Source organism: Salarias fasciatus, chromosome 5, assembly GCF_902148845.1.
Source record: "Salarias fasciatus chromosome 5, fSalaFa1.1, whole genome shotgun sequence".
In the NCBI taxonomy this organism is placed as follows: domain Eukaryota; kingdom Metazoa; phylum Chordata; class Actinopteri; order Blenniiformes; family Blenniidae; genus Salarias; species Salarias fasciatus.
In genome coordinates this window covers 17879158-17898922 of record NC_043749.1, presented here as the reverse complement: position 1 = coordinate 17898922, position 19765 = coordinate 17879158, and the positions used below count along the sequence as shown (strand labels likewise).

The 19765-nt window shown below is 40.4% G+C and overlaps 1 protein-coding gene across 1 annotated transcript in view; it reads left to right on the top strand.

The window, feature by feature from the left end:
• necab3 (N-terminal EF-hand calcium binding protein 3) overlaps positions 1–19765 on the top strand; it is a 39144-nt gene that overhangs the window by 908 nt on the left and 18471 nt on the right. The window contains exons 2-5 of the mRNA XM_030091230.1: positions 4644–4668; positions 13198–13306; positions 14858–14883; positions 16224–16321. Coding sequence (XP_029947090.1) covers positions 4644–4668; positions 13198–13306; positions 14858–14883; positions 16224–16321 — 258 coding nt within the window. The remainder of the gene's footprint in view (positions 1–4643; positions 4669–13197; positions 13307–14857; positions 14884–16223; positions 16322–19765) is intronic.

Below are 19765 nucleotides of genomic sequence, written 5' to 3'. Positions count from 1 at the left end.
CAGACCGGATCTGTCCAAACAAGGGTCGTACCTCTTCAGAAATGTCATTGTAACAGTGCACATTGTCCCTGGATGGTTATAACAGTGAAGCGCCTCCCTCACTCAGCCTTCAGCCTTGAGTTAGAAAAACAGGCTTTGTCTCTCAGTGCGAGGCATCTACTCGAAATGTACGAAACAGGCGGCATAAAATAGCAGACACACTATGGGGCTTTTTAATTGCTGTGTTTCTTTGTTCATTATCCTTTTTCACGCCTTTCCTTTTTGTTGTTTTTATTCATGTGTTGCTTTCTGCTTTGGCCTAGTGAAGGAGAACAGCGTGTTGAGACTGGGAAAAGGATTCTGCCTGTAGGTTCCCTAATTATTCCACTGGGACATCTGACAGGTTTTAACTTGAGAATTATCATTTTTGTTGTTTTTTTTTTTGTTTTGTTTTTTTTAACAAGTCCTGCTGTCTTGTGCTGCTGAGGCATTTCCATCAGTCGCCTCAGTGTGAAGTAAATCAGAATGAAACTATCCGACTCAAAAACAAACAACAAATCTGTACACATTATGTTTGTCTGGAGCAAATTTTGTAGAACAGATTAGTTAAGACAGACTGCTGTCTCTTTGCAGTATCATCATATTCTTATTGTGTTAGTTTTCTGTTGTTTACCAAAGAAATCAAACCACATTTAATCAGTTTCTTAGTTTGACACATAAACTATCCGTCCATTTTGCTTGATCCAACTCAAGGATTTTCAGCCCATCACAGAACAAACACAGAGACACTGACATTAACGTCTACAGGCAATCTAAAGTCAGTAGCTGTTTTTTTAAGATGCACAGAAACAACATACAAACTCCATACAGAAACAGTTCAAAGCCCAACCTGGACCAGAAGTCCCCTGCTGTAAGACAGAAGCGCAAACCACTGCTCCACTGTGTCAAGGTGAAGCTAATTATCGCAGATATTTTCATGCTTTGGAGATCTCAAATCTATCTATTTTGAAACCTTGCAGCTTATTTGTGTGTGAAACAGACAGATATTGTTTTTTCTGTTAGTGAGAGGTCAGCTCAGTGCATTAATGCACCAATAGTAGGTTAATTGAGTCGTTCTGACGGGATAATGAGCGACTCCTCAGTGCAAGACATGCATAGGTTTTAAGGGACCAATTAGAGACTGGCTGTGGGAGGTTGTTTTACCACTACACTGCTTATTTCTAAAAGACTATTTCATTTCCAGGGAGTCCCTTTTTTGGCTGAGTCTCACTTTTTTTTTTCCATTTCTGTTTCACATTCTTTTATTCTCTATCTGCTGACGTTCATGCTTTCCACCGCTGCTTTGCCGCTGTGCTTAAGCTGCATAAACAATGCCTCGAGAGCTGAAAGCAGACTGCCCGATCGATCTTCGAGAAGAATAAAGGACGTGGCGCATATCTCTCTCAAAGCCCCAAATGAAACAGCGCGTCAGCCGAGGGTGAGAGGAGCCTTCGGTCTTCATACCTGCCAGCGGAGCAGCGGCTCTCTGGGTAGCAGGCCTGACCTTTCCTGGGCTCACTGTAAATGATGCATTATCGTCTCCTGACACAGAGGAGCCCAAAGACACAGCCAAACAACAAACAGCTCTGCTCTCAGTTGATGCGAACAGGTGGGAGAAAATGTACTTCTTTAGGATCGCAGTGTCAATGGAGAGAAGAAGAGCAAGCAGGAGATCTGAATCTCCTCTCTCACCATGAAGAACTGCATCGTTAGCAAGTCAAACTATGAAACTAGCCTCAAAATCAGCGAACGTGTCCTGAAGTGGTTTGACATGACCTGGTTCTCGTTATAGGTCAGGATTGATGCTGCAGAGAAGCGGATTCTGACATACTGAAGACAGAAGTGCAGGCCCCGAGCTTGTTGACCGACGGAAAATAAATGCAAAGGGCAGATTCTGCTGTTATTAATAACTGGCAGATGAAAACTGACAGCACGCCCAAAAATGGAAACAAATACCTGAGGGAGTGGCGTGAAATCAATAGTGCAGCACAGACCACGTATGTACAGTCTCCAGCTTGTTTCCTCAACAGATTTCTGAAGGGTTTGTGGTTAGTTTGTGGTTTTTGAAGAATGCTGGGGCACATGAGAAAAAAAAAGGAAGGGGAAAATAACAGCCTGTTTTTTAAACCATTTTAGGGGGACTCACTGAAATATATGTAAATTATAAAAATAACAAAATAGTGGTTGAAATTTTTCCATTTTTAATTTTTATTGAAGTCATCATGAAGAAAGACCCTGATATGTTTGTATAAAGAAACTCAAAGCTTGCCAAAATCATCCAAGTTTTATAATTTCTTTAAAAAAAAAAACACTCGCCCCCTCAAAAAAAAAAAAAAAAAAAGTGCCTGTACAACTGCACCAAGAGTTCAGCACTATAAACAGCCAATTTAAAGTGGTGCTTTGGAAATAATCTAGAAAGTATGTCACATAACTAATTGGACTATTAATCAAGTGTCAAACAGCAACCGCCCTAGCCTTGTAACTACTTGGCCTTTCAGTTTGAGCTCAGAACATGACGTGTTCTTAAAGTTTGTGTTGAACAAGGTGGATGTGATGCTAGATAAATATCTGACTGCATTTTGAAGCGACAATGTATTATTTAAGAAAAACCCTGGATTGCCAAATGGATTTGTACATCCTGTTATTTAAATGGTAACTATTTCTGAAGTTTTTGTCCTCAGTCTGACTGTGATTAAATATCAAAATTCTCAATGCTAAATCTTTCCTGAAATGAAAAGAGTACCAGCAGTTCAGTCAAAGCCATTGACGGAGTTTTGAATTTGTCTCCTTTTAGTCGTGCATACATGTTTTGCTGAGTGCATTCTCATCTGTTTTGTTTTGATTACTTTGTTTAGTGGAGCTGACCAATTCCGCCTCTATTTTCCGGGCAGATGAAATTCCCATTAAGCCCAAAAACAAACAAAGCGCTCAACGGGAGATCTGTGAAGCCGGGCCGCAGCCTCTGCTCTCCAGGCTGCCAGCGGCTCCTTTTTTTGACGTGGTCAGCCGTGAGCCGCGCTGTGTGGCCTCGTGTGTTGTTCAGCCCGCGCCGGTGACTCATCCATACTGGAACCTCACCGCTGTGTCCACCAAGTTTATTATCTTTTGCCTCGAAGAAAGAATCTGTTGTGCAGCTGCTGTTATTGGCATTTGAGAATCCTCCAGCCTCTTTTGAAAACATTCCTTTTTTTAGCGCGTTGCCAATTTCTCATCAGTATGAAATAGCAGAGCGTCTTGCGATCTTGAAATGCGTTTTTGAATACACACCAATCTTCAGGGAGCTTTGTGGGAAATGGTTTTATTTTATTGTGGTAAAACAATGTTGTTGTAGTTGTCAAGGTTGTTGTTGTTTTGTTTGTTTCTACGCCAGGGAGAGCATGTACTTTCATGTGAAGACTATTTTTTAATTTAATTAATTTGGAATTATTTCACAGTGGGAAGTGAAAGAGAAAAAACAACCTTCTTATTTTTGTATTATGTTTTAAAAAAAACCCACTTTGTTGTCTAAGAAAATCCATGTGTTGTTATTTATGCTGAGTATTTCCCCAGTGGGAGAGGAACTTCATTGAAAATAAGTTTTTTTATTTTATTCATCTTATATAAAGTGTTCACATTTTTGGATTTGGTGCTGTAAATAAACCCTCAATGAGGCTGCAGCCTCTTCCGCTACCCATCTTATCAGAGTTAAAAAAAAAAAAAAAAGATCCAAATCTAATATAATTGTTGTAGCTAAAAGTTTATCTAATCAGTCACAAATCAGCTTAAATTACCCTCATGAAGTACCTACATGAAGTAGTTTGAAAATGCAAAAGAAGCTGACAGGCTGAAATGAGTCTTTGTGGGAGCAGAACACATACTGGTCGAATCAATAACTCTAATGATGGCTTTGTTGAAGTGCAAATGAGACAGCAGGTAGGGTCATTAGACTTTGAAACATGCATGTTCAGGTAAAACAATGCTGTGAAGATGGTGGTTTGATTTTCACATTAAAGACATTTATATTGTAGAGGGAAGAGTGTTAGCTGTGCGTTTAAAAGAAATGCACTGTCGGATGTTAAGATTCTCTATTCGCAGTCACCTTGGCAATGTGTATACTTGTCCATAGTCATGCCTTTAGCAGAATCAATAAAAATTATAATATGACGTTCACAATATTTATATATCTACCCCACAACATTCACTAACTAAAACAGTTTAAACCTGAAGCCATTGACTTTAAATAGGTAGAAACATAGACATGGATGACACATAAAACAAGTGTTACCTGGAGAAACTAACAGAGGGGGAGGTTTTTAAGGCACCTGCAAGCTAATAGTGACTGAGTGGCAGGAATTACTGTTTACCTCCGAGGTGATAATTACTGAACACATTTTACTGACACACACCACCAATTGGCATTCAACCCGGCATGAGTCACACGTAGGTGAAGCATCCTTTCCGAGTGTCCTTGTGGTCTTTCTCTTCAGTGCAGCCGGACAAATGAGCTGCAGACGTCAAGCATCCGCTCGTGTTTTTGACAAACTGCTGTGTTTCCTAATGACCTGTGAATGCTTACCGCCAGAGACTTTTTTTGCGATGCTCGACTAGAAGTAATCATCGATTTTGTCTCTCTTTTCCCCCCCTAGATTTTCCGCAGAGCAGACAAAAACGGTGAGTAAACGCGTCATAATAAGCTGCTTGCTTGTGACATTTGTCACGATGCATTCTTGTTAATTTTCCTTATTTCTCATAATTTCTATGTGTCAAATGATCTGGGTGGTGATTTAAAAAAAAAGCAGGGAAGGTGTCAGGGGTGGAGGCTGAATGAACGGCTCGTCAAGTGAGGCTCCTTTCCTCTTCATGCTTGAACTCCTTTTTTCCCCCCCACCCAATTAAAATGATGCGAAGATTCTGGATTATAGCCAAGATGTGAAGAGCGTGTCACACAAAATAAAGCACCTCTCCGTCAGTGTCAACGCAGATGACTGGGTGCTGTTTACAAATTAATGTGAGTCATGGTAACACTGGCAGAGATATTTTCCCCCTGCAACGGCTTCATCATCAAGTGCGTGCAAGATGATGTTGCTCCTTCAAAAGAACCTGCATTCTGAGGACATTCGCACACATGGGCTATTCACTCGGATGTTTTATCAAGATCGCATGTAAATACTGCAGCTTTTTAGCATTTTAAAGTCTCAGTCCCTGCATACTGAATGTACAGATCTTATTTTCATTCACTGGATTTTCCTAACTATAAGTGGCAACTGAGTATGAGTTGCATATGTCAAATCTGGTGCCATTAAATACTCTCAGAATTTTATTTTAATATGATATTTTCACAAAACCTATTTAGATTGATCTGTTTTTTTGAGGGAAATAAAGTACAGTGTTTTTGTTCACTCTGCCATGTTGATTCTCTGGGATCTCTGCAGCCGTCAGCGTGCATGTTTTCACAAACTCGCCATGCATGGCTTTTGTACATAAAGTAAGCTAATTGTTTGACACCATCGGTACTTGAATAAGATTTGTAAATGTTTCCCAGTCCTGGTCCAGTAGGACCTCTGAGCTGCATGTTTCAAACGTCGTCTTGCTCACAAACATGATCCAAATGAGACAGTGGCCGGCCATTGAGCTCTGTTCGTCACCTTTTAATGCAGGTGTGTTAGACCCAAGGAGGCCTCCAAAAACTTACATGAAATTGAGTCTGTTTGGACCCTGAATGGGAAACTGGTTTATATCATATTTACATTACATAACAGCGGCTGTCACACCTTCACAGCGTAAAAATGATAGCGTACCTTTTGCCCCGGGGTGTGATTGTGAGCGAAGTTTTATGATTCCTGTCTTGCGCCTCTTCAGATTAATGATCCTGTGAAGTGACAGCATATAGGAGCCTCCAGGTCTGCAGGTTGTGGCAATCAAACAAACAGAAGTATTACAAAGGGAGTTTGTTATAGGTACCATTTGTCTCAGTAACCTCTAGATACTCCTGCACTGCGATGTATCATCAGTCTGCGATGTTACAGGCACCCGGGGAATTGTTCTGGAATGAAATAACTTGTGGTTGTACCCAATTTCCACCTCGAGCCGTCTCATCAAATTTTACATGAGCGGGCGTCTCGACTTTTACAGCGAGTCGCAGGAAATGAGATCGAACCGAAGCTGCACGTCATGCAGCCGTTGCATGAGAACCACCTTTCCAAAACCCGATTCAGAAATGTAAAGCAAATGTTTTTGTCTGTGTGTGTAGCTCAGGAAGAAATCCTTAGGGCTTGGTTTTTTTGAAACAAATATTGATGCATGTTACTGTTATAGGCGGACTGGTTTTTTTCTTGGGTTTTCTGTATCCGAACTAGAAATCTTGACAAAACATCTTCCACTGAAATAAGAGCTTCCAATTATCAAATAATTACTCAGGAGAGAGAAAATGCAGCTTACAACTGCAGCCATGTCTTTAAGACAATTGTTGGTAATTTTAATGGAGCAGCATTTAAAACCTCCAGAGTCAAAACTGATCGCGTTAACACTCTTTTGCTGTAATTACGGCTGTCTTCAGCAGCTCGATTGCTGCTGTGGTTAAGGCTCTCCTTCCCACAGAGATACTCATTTCGTTCGAACGGCAAATGAAATGAGGTGCCAAAGCAAATCAAGAAAAAGTGAGCACCAGCAACGTGTAGTCCTGCTAACAGGGTCTGTAATCAGCCTCCAAACAACAATTACCTCTCAACAGCTCTTAACTACGCTTGTGACGAGTCTCGTACATGATGAATCGTTCTGCTGCTTCCAGCTGTATGCGTCCACCGTTTGAATCTCGTTATAATGAGGACGGTTGAAATGACTGTCATCAATGAAATGGTTGTGGAGAAAGGGAGGGGGGGGGGGCTGCTGCTAACATAAAAGGAAACCAAGAGAAAACTGTACAGTTCTTCATTATCGTAACACCGGAACCAGGCAGTGTGAACATATGTGAGATCACAAAAAAAAAAAAAAATCATTCAAATGACGACTGTAGTTGGCAATAATAATACACTTAGTGAAAATAAAGCTTCTCACTTCTTCCTTTATTATTTTAAGGGATGAAAACATAAATAGAAGATCATAGTATGATTAGTGCAGAAGAAACCCCAGCTCAGTATCTGTTAATTCAGAGAGTAACAATTTAAGTTAAGATAGCATGAGAATAACCAGTTGGCCTGGCGGTTCCACTGTGGTTCTCATCTCACAGCAAGAACATCCCTGGTTCATCGACATGCTGCATTCAGCCATTTATTTCAGTCTCACACTTTATTTTCCAGCCACAACAAGCATCTGTTTCCTGTCAGAACCTCCTGCGCAACAAATGACAATCAATACTGTTTACATAATTAAATATGACTTGGTACATGAAGCTCAAAACTTCATGGGTTCATGGATCGATATCAGTGTTTTGAGATGTCGTTGACGATGTTTCTGGAATAGAGATGCAGTCTTTCAGCATCTTAGGGAGCAAAAGCATCAAGACCTGTTTTATAGGCTTTAGTTTAAAATAGTGGTCAAATATATCTAATTGCATTTCAAGGCTGTTTCAGTTTATTTTCATGGTTTGATCATGTCAGCATAATCTGTGTATAATGAGTATTGCAGGATCAGTGGACATATTTTCTTTTCATTATTAATAATGCTGATGTTACCACTACAAACTGCCATCTATCATCACAGCATCATATGATATTTATTTGTGAACGTTAATTTTTCATAAAGTCTTCTCATTATTTTTTTTATTTTTTTGAACTTTTATCAAGGCGATCTGGTTTTTGTCTGATCTGCTGGTACAGCAGCAGTCATGCAGTGCAGGTAGATCAGGAGGATTTGGTGTATTCGTCACATTCCACCAGCAATTTGCAACCTACATATAGGTGCAGAGTGAATTTTACAGTGTAGAGTTCAGTGACCCCTCCTCCGCCCTGACGTCTGTTCCTGCATGGCCAGTCTCTTCCAAACCATCAGAAAAGAACTGACTTTACAAGTGCTAACATCTCTCTGCAGGCTTAAATTAGAATGGAAAATTAGAAGAAAAAAAAAAAACAACAAACTTCATGCGTTCTCACAGATGGCCTGGCTGAGCCCTAAGTAGAGCATTGATTCTAAGAATATCAGCGTCTATAATGGTTTGTGTGTGTATCAGTGCATAGGAGTTTATCGTGAAGAAGCGAGATCCGACTCCCTGAGCCATGCTGGTTTTCTGCTGGAGCTGTGATGCATTTGTGGGGAATTTATAAACCACTTAGGAGAGTCTGCAGAGGGACCAACCTTTGAAGAGATATGAGTGCGACCTACTTTGTGCCCTACTTCATGGGACATCCTCTCCTTTTCATTTGTTTACGTGAGACTTGTGAAACGTTTATTTAGAGTCATCACACTTTTTTTTTTCAACGAAAAGCTGCACCCAAGCATTTTGCATGAATGTGCACGTCACTCTTTCATTATCTTTGGAAACTGTTTTTCTTACTTAGTATTAAAGAGAAATATAACCATCCTGTTTTTTCTTTGAGCTTCAGTACAAAACTTTTATGCTACTGTCACATTTTCCGTATGAAAATAGACACTTTATTTCACTTAAAAGACGGCATCACACTGTTTTTTTGTATAAATATTCTCCAACGCACTGGCACTTATTGTAGCTTCTAACAAGACAAATATTGCATCTTACATGAACTGTAACATACTGTATATGGAAGATATCCCACAAATCAATAAATGCCTAAGGAATAATTCAAGTGGTTGTGAGAAATATTTTACAGTAGTACACAAAAAGTATTCTAAAAGGTTGACAAAATGTGGAGGGAGAAGTGATGGAGCAGTGATGTTAAAAGAATAAACCTATAGTACATCTAAACAAACCCTAAATTATATGCATGGAAAAAAGAAACCTCAAAACATGTAATGTGTCGCTCTAAACAAAATTAAAAACAGAGCATCAAGCAGAAACACAGCCATTTGCTCTGGCTCAGGTCCAGTCTGTGGCAGAAAGTGTTGATGGTGTCCTCACATCCCACAGGTGGAAAGCAATCAACTATTAGACACACTGCGGAAGGAAAGGATAAAACACACATGCACGCATGCATGTGCTCGACTAACATTCACCAATTAACCTCAAAACGCCCGTTGTTGAACTCTGAGAAGAGGATCCTCCTCTCTCGATGGTCAGAAAGGGCTGACCTCTACATCATTAACATATTCAGTTATGTTTCTTTCCATCCAGTTGAAAGTGCCTGGAGGTATTGAGAGCACTTTCTTTCATAAGAGTGTGTTTTAGAAGAAGCCAGGTGACACATTTTTCCATGCAGAGTGATTGGATTGCACGCTGTGATTCCAGTTGTTTGCCACATTGCTCTATTGTCTGAAATTGTCCCTGGGAAATCAGGTTACTCTCACATTATCTGGAAACATGAGATTCCACAATGAGCGTAATACCAGCATGCATGTGTGTGTTAAAGTGTGTTTTGGACAGATTATCTGCTGAGAGAGCGTGCGTACGCTGTTCAGCCATGAACGAGTGATTTAGTCATTTCAAAGCACCAGTCGACATTTGTGCATGAATCTCCTCAGTAATCGGATATTGTATCAGCTTTAATTGGCCCGTAAGCTGATGAACAGAGGAAATGACATCTATGTCTACAGTTTTTATTCATTCTGATTTCATACTTAACAACCACTAATATATAATTGTTGTAGTTGTTTTTGATGATTATGACAAATGGTTGAATTCCTAGATGAGAAAACAAAGAGAAAATTAAAGAAGCTCAAAGATTTGGGGCAAATTTATCAAATTCAGCATAAGTGTTTATTTGCATGTGCTTTTAAAAAAATCCAGTTTATGAACTGAACCGTCAGCAAGTGTTCATCAACATACATCAGTGATGTGAGACGTGCGTCAGTCGTTCAGTTACTGAAATGTTGCTCGTCCTTCTCTGACTCATCAGTGTCCTCCTGACACGAGGTTCTGGCCCTGAAGTTGAAGAACCTTGCTTCAATACCATGAATCAGAGCCAAACGGAGCAACAGCTCGTAGCTTGCCGATGAATAATACAGCTGTATAACACATCATAAATGATCGATGAAACACGGCTTCAGAGTAACACCGGGCTGAATCACGGCGTCCCATTTTGGCGGTGTGTTGCTTCGATTCCTCCATCTGCCACTTTCATAGCCGCATCCCTGAAGTTATCAACGCAGATGCACGTGATAGATAACACTTCACACAAAAAACAACAGGTATGAGTCCAGAGATAACAGACAAAATCCCACCACCTGGTGGCAGATTATGTTTTTGACGGTCTGGTAATGCCTCTGTTTTAATACCACCTGCCACCATTGTCTCTTGATCTTGCTTTCTGTTTATTGCTGCTAATATGGCGCTAATCCAAACACACATCTACTTTCTTTGCCCTAGCTCCTAATATAGGTTAAAAAGTGAAAGCAGTGCGGTGCGTTGGTCGTGTCAGCACCTCGTTATCGTCAGCTCAGTCTTTAAAAGCCTTACGACTCCAGAAGTAAAACACGGTGAGGTCAGGACATTTGCTGCTGTCAACCTCTTTAATGATGAAGACTTTTGACCCAGAACTGTCAAAATAAATAGAGCAGATGGCCAATAGTTGTCATTAGTCCATCTAATGGAGAGGTGTCACTTCTCAGCGTCGGTGCTGTCTGTCTAGTTTTTCCACTCTAAATATAGGAACGACTCCAAATACAACACTGTGAAGAGAGTGAGACATGTGGACGGATCTGCAGCGTCTTAGTCCACTAACTAAACACAGATGGCATCAGGATGAAAGTAAACTTGCACGAGGGCCACAGATTTTCTTAATGAAGTTTAGCAAACATGCAGGAACACATTGTTGGTTGTTCGCCTTAAAAGATATCATAAAAAGCCATACCTCAAAATCTTTGCATTTTATTTGCTCACTCATTAAATAACAACAAACATTCCAGTTTTTAATATGTTCATGTTTGTTGCTCACAGTACAATCATCTAATTTTGTAAGCAAATTTTCCTTTTATATCAAATACTTAGGTAATTATTTAAGGGATGGGGGAAATATCATGCAAAAAACAAAAAAAGGATTTCTAAAGTCTGGCCAAAGTGCGGCTCATTACACAGTCTGGTCAGAGGCGATGGCGATCAGGACCAAAGAGGCCTCAGTTGAACAGATGGTCTTCAAGTTTGCCCTTGAATTTTCAGCTTTGCGAAGTCAGCCAACTGAAACTCCGTGGCATATTAATCCGCTCTGGTTTCACCTTGTCTCTGTGTAGACAGCGGTGAGATTCCTGCTCTCACGGGTTTCAAATCAGAACCACATTTCTAACCGTGCGGTGAAAGTTTCTGCATGAAAGCAGTATTGACATGGCTGGAGGAATTTTTTTATTTTTTGGGCGTGTGTTTTAGAAGCTGCCCAACTTTTTGTGACAAAAATCTGCTTGCGCTGATTCAACAACAGTCCGAGTCTGTGCCTGTGCCATCTTGGCTCTGTATTATCGCTGATCGTTGTATTCTTCTGTTGCAATGACTAATTGGGCGCCGGACTCCTTCCAGTATATTTGTGTTCCCTGGGTGTCTGTCACGGTTCAGAAGCACCCTTCAATGAAACCGTCTATCTGTTAATTTGGACTCTTCTTTGAAGGATTATAACATCGAGCGGTTTCTCTCTGGCGGGGGAGCTGCTGACTGATCTGTGTAATCTGTTAGAGCGAACAGATTGATTGTGGGATCACGGAGGAGCACTTCTTCACAGATGACGACCGAGTGATTTATCTTCATCCATCATGTTTTCATTCCGCGCCTGGTCTGTCACAACGAGCTCTGCTCACAACTAACTAGTCCCAGGGGGCTGAAAAATTTCCTGTCTGCACACAATCTGAAGGTTCTTTGATTTCATGGCAGTGTTTATCGAAGTGCTCGTGGCATGGCAGGGCTGTAACCGGGCATGGTGGCGTCCCGGTCAGCTGTATTTCACACACAGGAAAGATTTGCTTCCAAAACAGTATTTTTTCCTCATATTTATATAAATTGATAATGAATGTCAACCGTTCTGGTTGTTGCTGTTCAAATATTCAGAACATTTGCAAACTATATACTTTTACTGTTACTAGAAAATGAAGAAATCCGTAGACTGAACAGTGTTATTTGCAGCACTGGAGGTTGTACAGTGTTGATGTTTTTGAGTAGTGTACTGTCTCATCATAATCAAAAAAAAAAAAAAAAAAAGACACTCTCGATGGCATAGATTCACACTACAGGGAATGATGTTGCCAATGTTTTCATCGCTGGATCTCAAATGTGGTAGCTGTGTTTATCGGGGCATAAACATGAACATACTGGATTTCACTGAGAGCAACCCTCATGTGAGGGGTAACCTTCTCCAGATTTCCTCCGCGCAGTGTCAGCTTTGCGTGATGTAAACGCTGGTCAGAACAAAAGCTAGATTTTGATGGAGGTAACGCAAAACAGAAGTCAGAACAGCAGGAAAACAAAACAAACGTCTCCAACGATCACAATAACAACTTCAAATTTAGAGCAGAAGACGGGAACCGAGCCGACAAGAACAAAGAGCTGGACAGGCCGAGCGACGGGACAGTAACAGGCTCTCATGGAGGGAAAGAGACAAGTCATCACTGGAAGAAACAGACACACTGGCAGAGTCAACGGTCAAGCACAACTATCGAGAATCCATTTGGGAAAGTCCAACCTCTGAGTTCAGGGTACAAACAAGCACACTCCTATGTAATCTTCAGGAAAACACACAGCGTTGTTGTCACACATTTAAACCAATATATAGACAAATTGAACGTTGAATTGTGTTTAATTTTATGTCTGAGAAGTAAGGATGCTTGGCTGATAAAGACAGGCTATTTTCTGATAAACTGCACTCGGCGGGAGAACAGATAGCAGTTTGTCATACTAATACACAATGAACATGAACTCATACTTAACTTTAATAGAGCAGCTTTGACACAAAGTCAAAGAAGATTTTGTCGCATGACAAGAGCAGACAGATTAAAATGGCAACAAATGGAGGTTCAAGGAAACACAAGACAGTAAAAGAGAGGAAGCAGGTGGGAATCAAGTGAAAGGTGAACCGACCTGGAGAACAGCGAAAAATAAAGCAAACTCCAGTGTTGTGACATGGATTCATTGAGGTCGTCTTCTGCTTTGTGTTTCAGATGATGGGAAGTTGTCATTTGACGAGTTCAACACTTACTTTGCCGATGGGATCCTGACCACTGAGGAGCTGCAGGAGCTCTTCTACTCCATAGACGGTCGACAGAATAAGTAAGTTCGATGCTTAAAAGGTTTGAAACTGGTGTCGTGTTACATATTTTGTCACAACACTGTTGAAGTCTTGTTTTTACCCTCAGTGACAAACAGAAAAAAGGACTGAATAGAAATGTTTGGGAGCCTTAAATGAGGGTTGATTTGTTTCTTTTAAGCAATCAGTTCCAGGCCAAATGGCTCGCAGTTGGAAGGAGGCGTTTAGTTCTTTAAAAATCAACCCTGCAGCCAAGGCAGGCTAAAATAATGCCCCCACCCTCACCCCCATCTCCTCATGGACATAAAATACTGTGGACTACACCAAACACTTCAAAAGCAACTCGACTGAAATTGCAATCAAGGAAATCCGCCTCAGGGAAGATGCTGAAATTGCTCCTCTGGAGTGAACATTTAAATGACTGCAGCCACAGAGAAAAAGACTGTTTCTACCCTGCTGATACACGAAAGCATTCCGTGCTTCATCTTTTACCCAAAGCTTGTTGATAACATTGTGTTTAGCAGGACCAAACCCCCCCCTCCTTCACATTTCTCCACGATGTGTCGGCGCCGAAAGGTAAACCAGCTGTGAAACTGCGTAATGTCCGACACACAATATAATGGATTTATTGTGATTGGCGAAGCACTCAGAAGGCCTTATTAAGTCCAACTGTGCTCACACAAATACACAGGGGCGTATTGACGTTCCTCAAATTGGCTTTATAAGAGGCTTTTCTTTGACGCACCTAACCAATCCGATAAGTACTGCTTGGCTTGGCTACAGTGACGAGTCTGTATTTAATGTTTGTGCTGCCAGTTCTTCCATCACTGTGTGATAAATTGCTTTTGGACATGCTGTTGGGACAGGGCCGTCACTTGTTTAACACAACAGCCTGGAGACCCGCTCCGAGCTTGGAGGCAGTTGGCGCTTGCTGAACTCTGATGTCTAAATAAAGGTGTTGTCCCGAATAAACAGAGCCGGTGATTATTTGAGGATGGTGAGTTTGGTGATAACGCTGAAGTGCAAACCCTCTGAACGGTTATGAAGGGAGAAACGTTGCTTTGGTTGTTATGACGGGAGTCTGCAAAAAGAGCTGCGGAAGGACTCAACTCCGGCCATCGAAATATAAGCGTCAGAACGGAGGCCGACAGAATGAAATGTTTACAGGCTCTGTGTGAGCCGTCTAATAAGACAGGCCATTAACCAGCTCCACTTGTGGTTTGCATCAGACAATAAAAATAGCTCATAACATGCCATTAAAGCAACAGGGGAACGTTTCATATACTGATTTGCCTTCATCACACTGCGGAAAACAATGGACTGCTAAACAAGTTATTGATTCCAACGAGGGTCTGACTGCTAAGACAGTTAAATAGGTACGAGGTAGCAATAACACAGCATTACTCATTCATAAGGTTTAAACGCTGAAGAGGTGTGTGAGTGAGTGTGTGTGTGTGTGTCGTCTTTGCTCTAACGGTGTAGTGCAGAACTGAGGAGCAGCGTGACTTTGGGTTTTTATAATTACCGTTCTCAGGGCTTTCTCCATTAATGTCCTCTCGCTCTCTCTCCTGCAGCAATCTGGACACCGACAAGCTATCAGGTTGGTGGAGCGCTTTATGGATTATTAAGCTTTTCAAAATATTATTATTTTTTCATCATTAAAAAAATTGATCAGCATCAGTAGTAATGATGTTTTTTGATTCATTTTCGTTGGATTCACCTTTATGATGAAAAGTGTCTTTAAGGTGTCTATCAATTTCAGCTTAAAAGCAAAAGTCTTCCAAAGACCAGCTGATTAACAACAACAACCATGCGTTTATCTTAATTTATCAAAAATAAAGAGATATTTTTTTCATTTTTTTTCACGTTTTGTTTTTGGATTCATGGGTGACTTCAGGCAAATGTTGTGATGTTTGTAGAAACCAAAGCAGCTGTTTGTCCGTTTCTTCCGTTTGTGAGACGTGAAGCCAACCAGCTGCTGGCGATGTCTTGACATCTAACAGGCTTGTCCACTAGAAAGCAAATAAACAGGGTTTGCCAAACTTTGACAGAATAGAAAAAACAACAACAGGAGGCCTTTCAATCATCATTATCCATCCAACGTTTTCAGAAAGACCTCTGATATTTCAACTGGCAGCACAGATTTCCTTCTGTAAATATGAAGAACAAACTCTCGACTTGATCCATTGACCCAGTTGTGTGTGTGTGTGTGTGTGTGTGTGTGTGTGTGTGTGTGTGTGTGTGTGTGTGTGTGTGTGTCAGATGACCTGAATAAAGTGAAGAAATAGGGCAGAGACTTGGTAAATACCAGTTGAGCCCAGAATAAAGCTTCTGCATAATTTATTGAATGGGAATTGCATCTTTTCTTACTGTCAAGAGAAGTTGACTGTTTTCCACAACTAAATGCTCTATTTTTTTTTTTCAATCTCAGATTCAGTTCACTAAGCATTAATCAGTCGTTGCCCTGTCATAACTATTCGACTATTTCAGGACGACGGCGTTGGATCAACTAAGAAAAACTAATTAAATCTCAGCTGTGTAAAAGTGCAGTTGACCCATCAACCTTGAATCGTGCTGTTGACTGCATGCCGCATCAACTCAGCTCTTCATTTGGAATAAAATTGGGTCTTTAATTGAGACATTGAAAGTAATTAAGAGTGACCTCTGCCTGAGCTTCATTTCTTTAGTATCCAAACAGTTTAGAGATGCTTCCTGATATGGGTCTCGAAAACTGAAGTTTGATATTCTTTCAGGGTTGTTTTTTTTGTTTGTTTTCATCCGTTGTGACAATTATGAACATGTAGGTGCTCAGCTAAGCTGAGATTTCTGATCATGTTTTTTGGGACATAATTGTAATCTGTTATAGTCGATAATCGTTTTTTTATGTCAACTTTTGATGTTGGTATTGACACTGACCATCTGTTTCCATTTTCTGGTTAGATTATTTTTCTCAGCACCTTGGAGAGTATCTGAATGTACTCTCTGCACTGGAGCACCTGAATATCGCCATTTTGAAGGCCATGGATAAAACTAAGGCGGTAAGAGTTCCAGCCTTTTTTGCCACCAGTCTGTTGAGTTGTTTTTATTCTTTTTCTCTCTTTTTTGCTGTTTAGTGTTTTGAGGCTCTGAAATTATTCTCATGCACATATACATTATGAATCCGTGGCCTCTGAGGACACTGCACAGACTCAGATCCCACTGACAAAAGAGTAATTATGAACTGAATTGCTATGAATGTTTAGACAAGACCTAAATTTTACCGACTAGTTACATAAATCTAACTGCATAACCTTAAACCATGTCTTCATTCAAAAATTCAATAATTTGCAGGTTGTAGACCTCAATTTGTGTCACATTTGGTGCGATAAATTCAGAAGTGTTGACATTTATATAACACTTTTTGAATCCTGCTTGCATGCAAGGTTAAATTGAGGCTATTTGCCACTTCAAGTAGAGGTTAGTTGTTAACTTTTTACATTTACAGCCTTTGCCTCAGCAAGACATCTCAGCGATTGTAAAATTTCTGTGAGGTGCAATCGGATTTTAACACTGACGCTCACACACAAACACTTGAATGGAACACATTTTCCTCACCATCATGCCATATATTGTGAATATTACATGTTATAATATTCTTGCCCCGGGTGAATCTCCACAATCGAGACAAATTACCACTCCTACGATGAGTATCGACTGAAAAAGTTGTGTTTACGGTGGACGTCTTCAGTTTAGTGTTGAATTTTCACATGTTAAACATCAGAATGCAGAGTTGCAGTCAGTCTCCCTGACGTGGTGACTGAACAAAATGATAACGAGAGCAGAATATTTCAGCCAGAACAGACTGCAGCATGAAAGCAGCTGTGTCGTGTGGCCTGAGAGGACTTCAGTATAGCCTCACATGAACTCACTATAGCAGGGTTTTCTCAGTACCTCATCTGATGGCCCTGTTGACACTGGGGTACTTTAGTGCTGGAGTAGAATTCTATCTTTGTTGCTGATAAACAACACCAGCTCAGAAAGACTTTGCAGCGGAGGTCATTTAATGCTTTGATAAATCCAAATATGTGAATTCTTCACAAACAAATGGCTTTTCTGTCCTGTCATGCACTCCAAAAAATGATTTGTTGGGTTAATGTAATTTAATCGTGCCACACATTCCCATCTATTCAGATGAAGTATTGAGTCCCTCTAAATTATGTTATCTGAACAACATGTATATTTGTAGGTGCAACATTATTCAGATATTTATGTTTAATAGATTTGTCCTTTATGGACTAAGTTTGTTTTTTTGTTTTTTTTTATGTGATTCACTCTACACTGACCAAACACGTCAACACAAAATCCAACCCTGCTGCATCAACTTGTTCTCCTGAAACTAATCCTATTTAATGAATTGAATTAGTTTTTAATAGTTCAAATAATATAAATCTTGTTGATTCAGTTACTTTTCCTGTAGCTGGTACAATAAGCGTTCATGTTCATTCGTCTTCTGAGCTGCTTATTCTGCTCAGGGTCACGCGATGCAATCTCAGCTGCTTTTGGGCAAAGGCAGGGCACAAGCTGGACAGTTCGCCAACGCTTACAGACAAACAAATACACATAGTCGTACCTCAGGGTAAATTCCTGTGAACCTCACATGCATGTTTTTGGACCATGGGAGGAAGGCAGAGCACCTGGAAGAAATCCACGGACACATAGCGAGAACATGCAAACTCCGCTCATAAAGGCTCCCGGCGGTATATGGAAAACCTTTTTTCCACTTTTCAACAAAAGAAGAGGATGGGAGACTCACAGGGGGACTAAGGAGGCACAGAAACACCAGTCTAGCAAATGAAATGCTACCAGTCACCGGTAAACTGGAAAAAGAAAACTATTTTGCAAAAATATTTTCATGCTTTGCCAGTAGGAATGTCAGAGAATTCAGTCGTGCATGAAGGTAACGTTCGGTTTCCACTCAATTTGAATTTCCTGCATTTGCTGAAGTGGCACATACGCAATGAGCAACAATTACTGTAGTGCTGAAGTATTTCTTCCTCATTAGATCACTTGATTTAATCAGTTGTTTTCACGTAGATGAATTAGAATGAGCCATTAAACAAAGAGAAAGTCGTTGCACTCATATTAATCAAACATTTCATTAAACAACTGCCTGGGTTTTTTGAGTGTTGCAAAAAAATACACTTTGTGTCTTTCATAGCGATGCTGCATATGGCCACGTGGTGCATGAAACAGGGCAGGAGCTGCAAAGAAAATGAGAAATATCGTGGACCACAAGTCAGACAGTTGTGTTTTCAGTGAATTTGATAATTGCTTTTTTTTTTTAATAACATGATAGTTTTTAAAACAATTTTCCTTTTCCTTTCAAGCCCTGTTCTTTCCCACTGTGCATTGAGTCTATCGGTACATAAATCTGAATTTTTCATCTGTCAGTCAGCTGAACAATGAACTGACCCGTATGCGTTAACATGAAGCAACTTTCCATCCTCCTCTCTTTCAACGATGTGTGCCAGCTTATTGCACCCTCCGGCTACAACATCTAAAAGAAAAATATGGATACATGATTTGAGTTAGCACATGCTGACACATGGAGCCATGATGATTATTATTTTTTTCCCCGTCAGATGCAGCATGCTGCTGTGAGTTATCTTTTATTCAACTATCCACATCTATGAAGACGGGATATGCTTTGTTCTTACAAGGGATAAAAATATACCTTAGATCAGAGGGAGAGAGTAGATAAAACAGACACTATATATGGTACAGTTTTATTTTTTTATTAAAGTTAGAATGCTACATTTTTTCATTTGCATGTAGTTGGCAGGGGTTACAGGATGTTCTTGATCGCCCTCTGCTCTGAGGAGCATCTTCACCTGTCCGGTCTGCTCCTGCAGCTTCTCTGAGCCGCTGCAGGTTTCCCCCTCATACTGCAGCAAACAGAAAGATGCTAATTGGTATTTTGGCCAGCAGCTTCTGGTCAATCTCACCATCTCAGTTGAGTCGGTCCGAGGGACAGCTGCGAGTTTACTTCACAGAATGTCAAATTTTTCTGTCCGCCCCTGAGTCCGGCCTTACATACATAACTTCAAACACCGCAGTGTTTGTGCGTCAGTAAAGGCCGTTGATGCAAGTTCTACATAAACAGATGATCGAAATGGAAGAACTTTGCTGCCATCTAGCAATCTAACTTTACTAACTTGCACCAAAGATTTAATGCATATGTTTTATGTGCTTCAGTCAAATTAACAAATCTCTACTTAATTCAGTACTAACTGAAAATCAAATCACACTTTTTTTCATAGTTGTCCTTAAATTGAGACATAAAGGGTTAAGAGACATTGTTACTCTGATGTAGAAAATGTAGGTGTTTTGCTTTCATGCTGAGAGTCAGATTGGAAGCTTGATTTGCATGAAAACAAATAAGCACATTTTTCAAAATGCCGAAAACGCCAGGAAAGGTTTCACTTGATACAAAAACAAACACC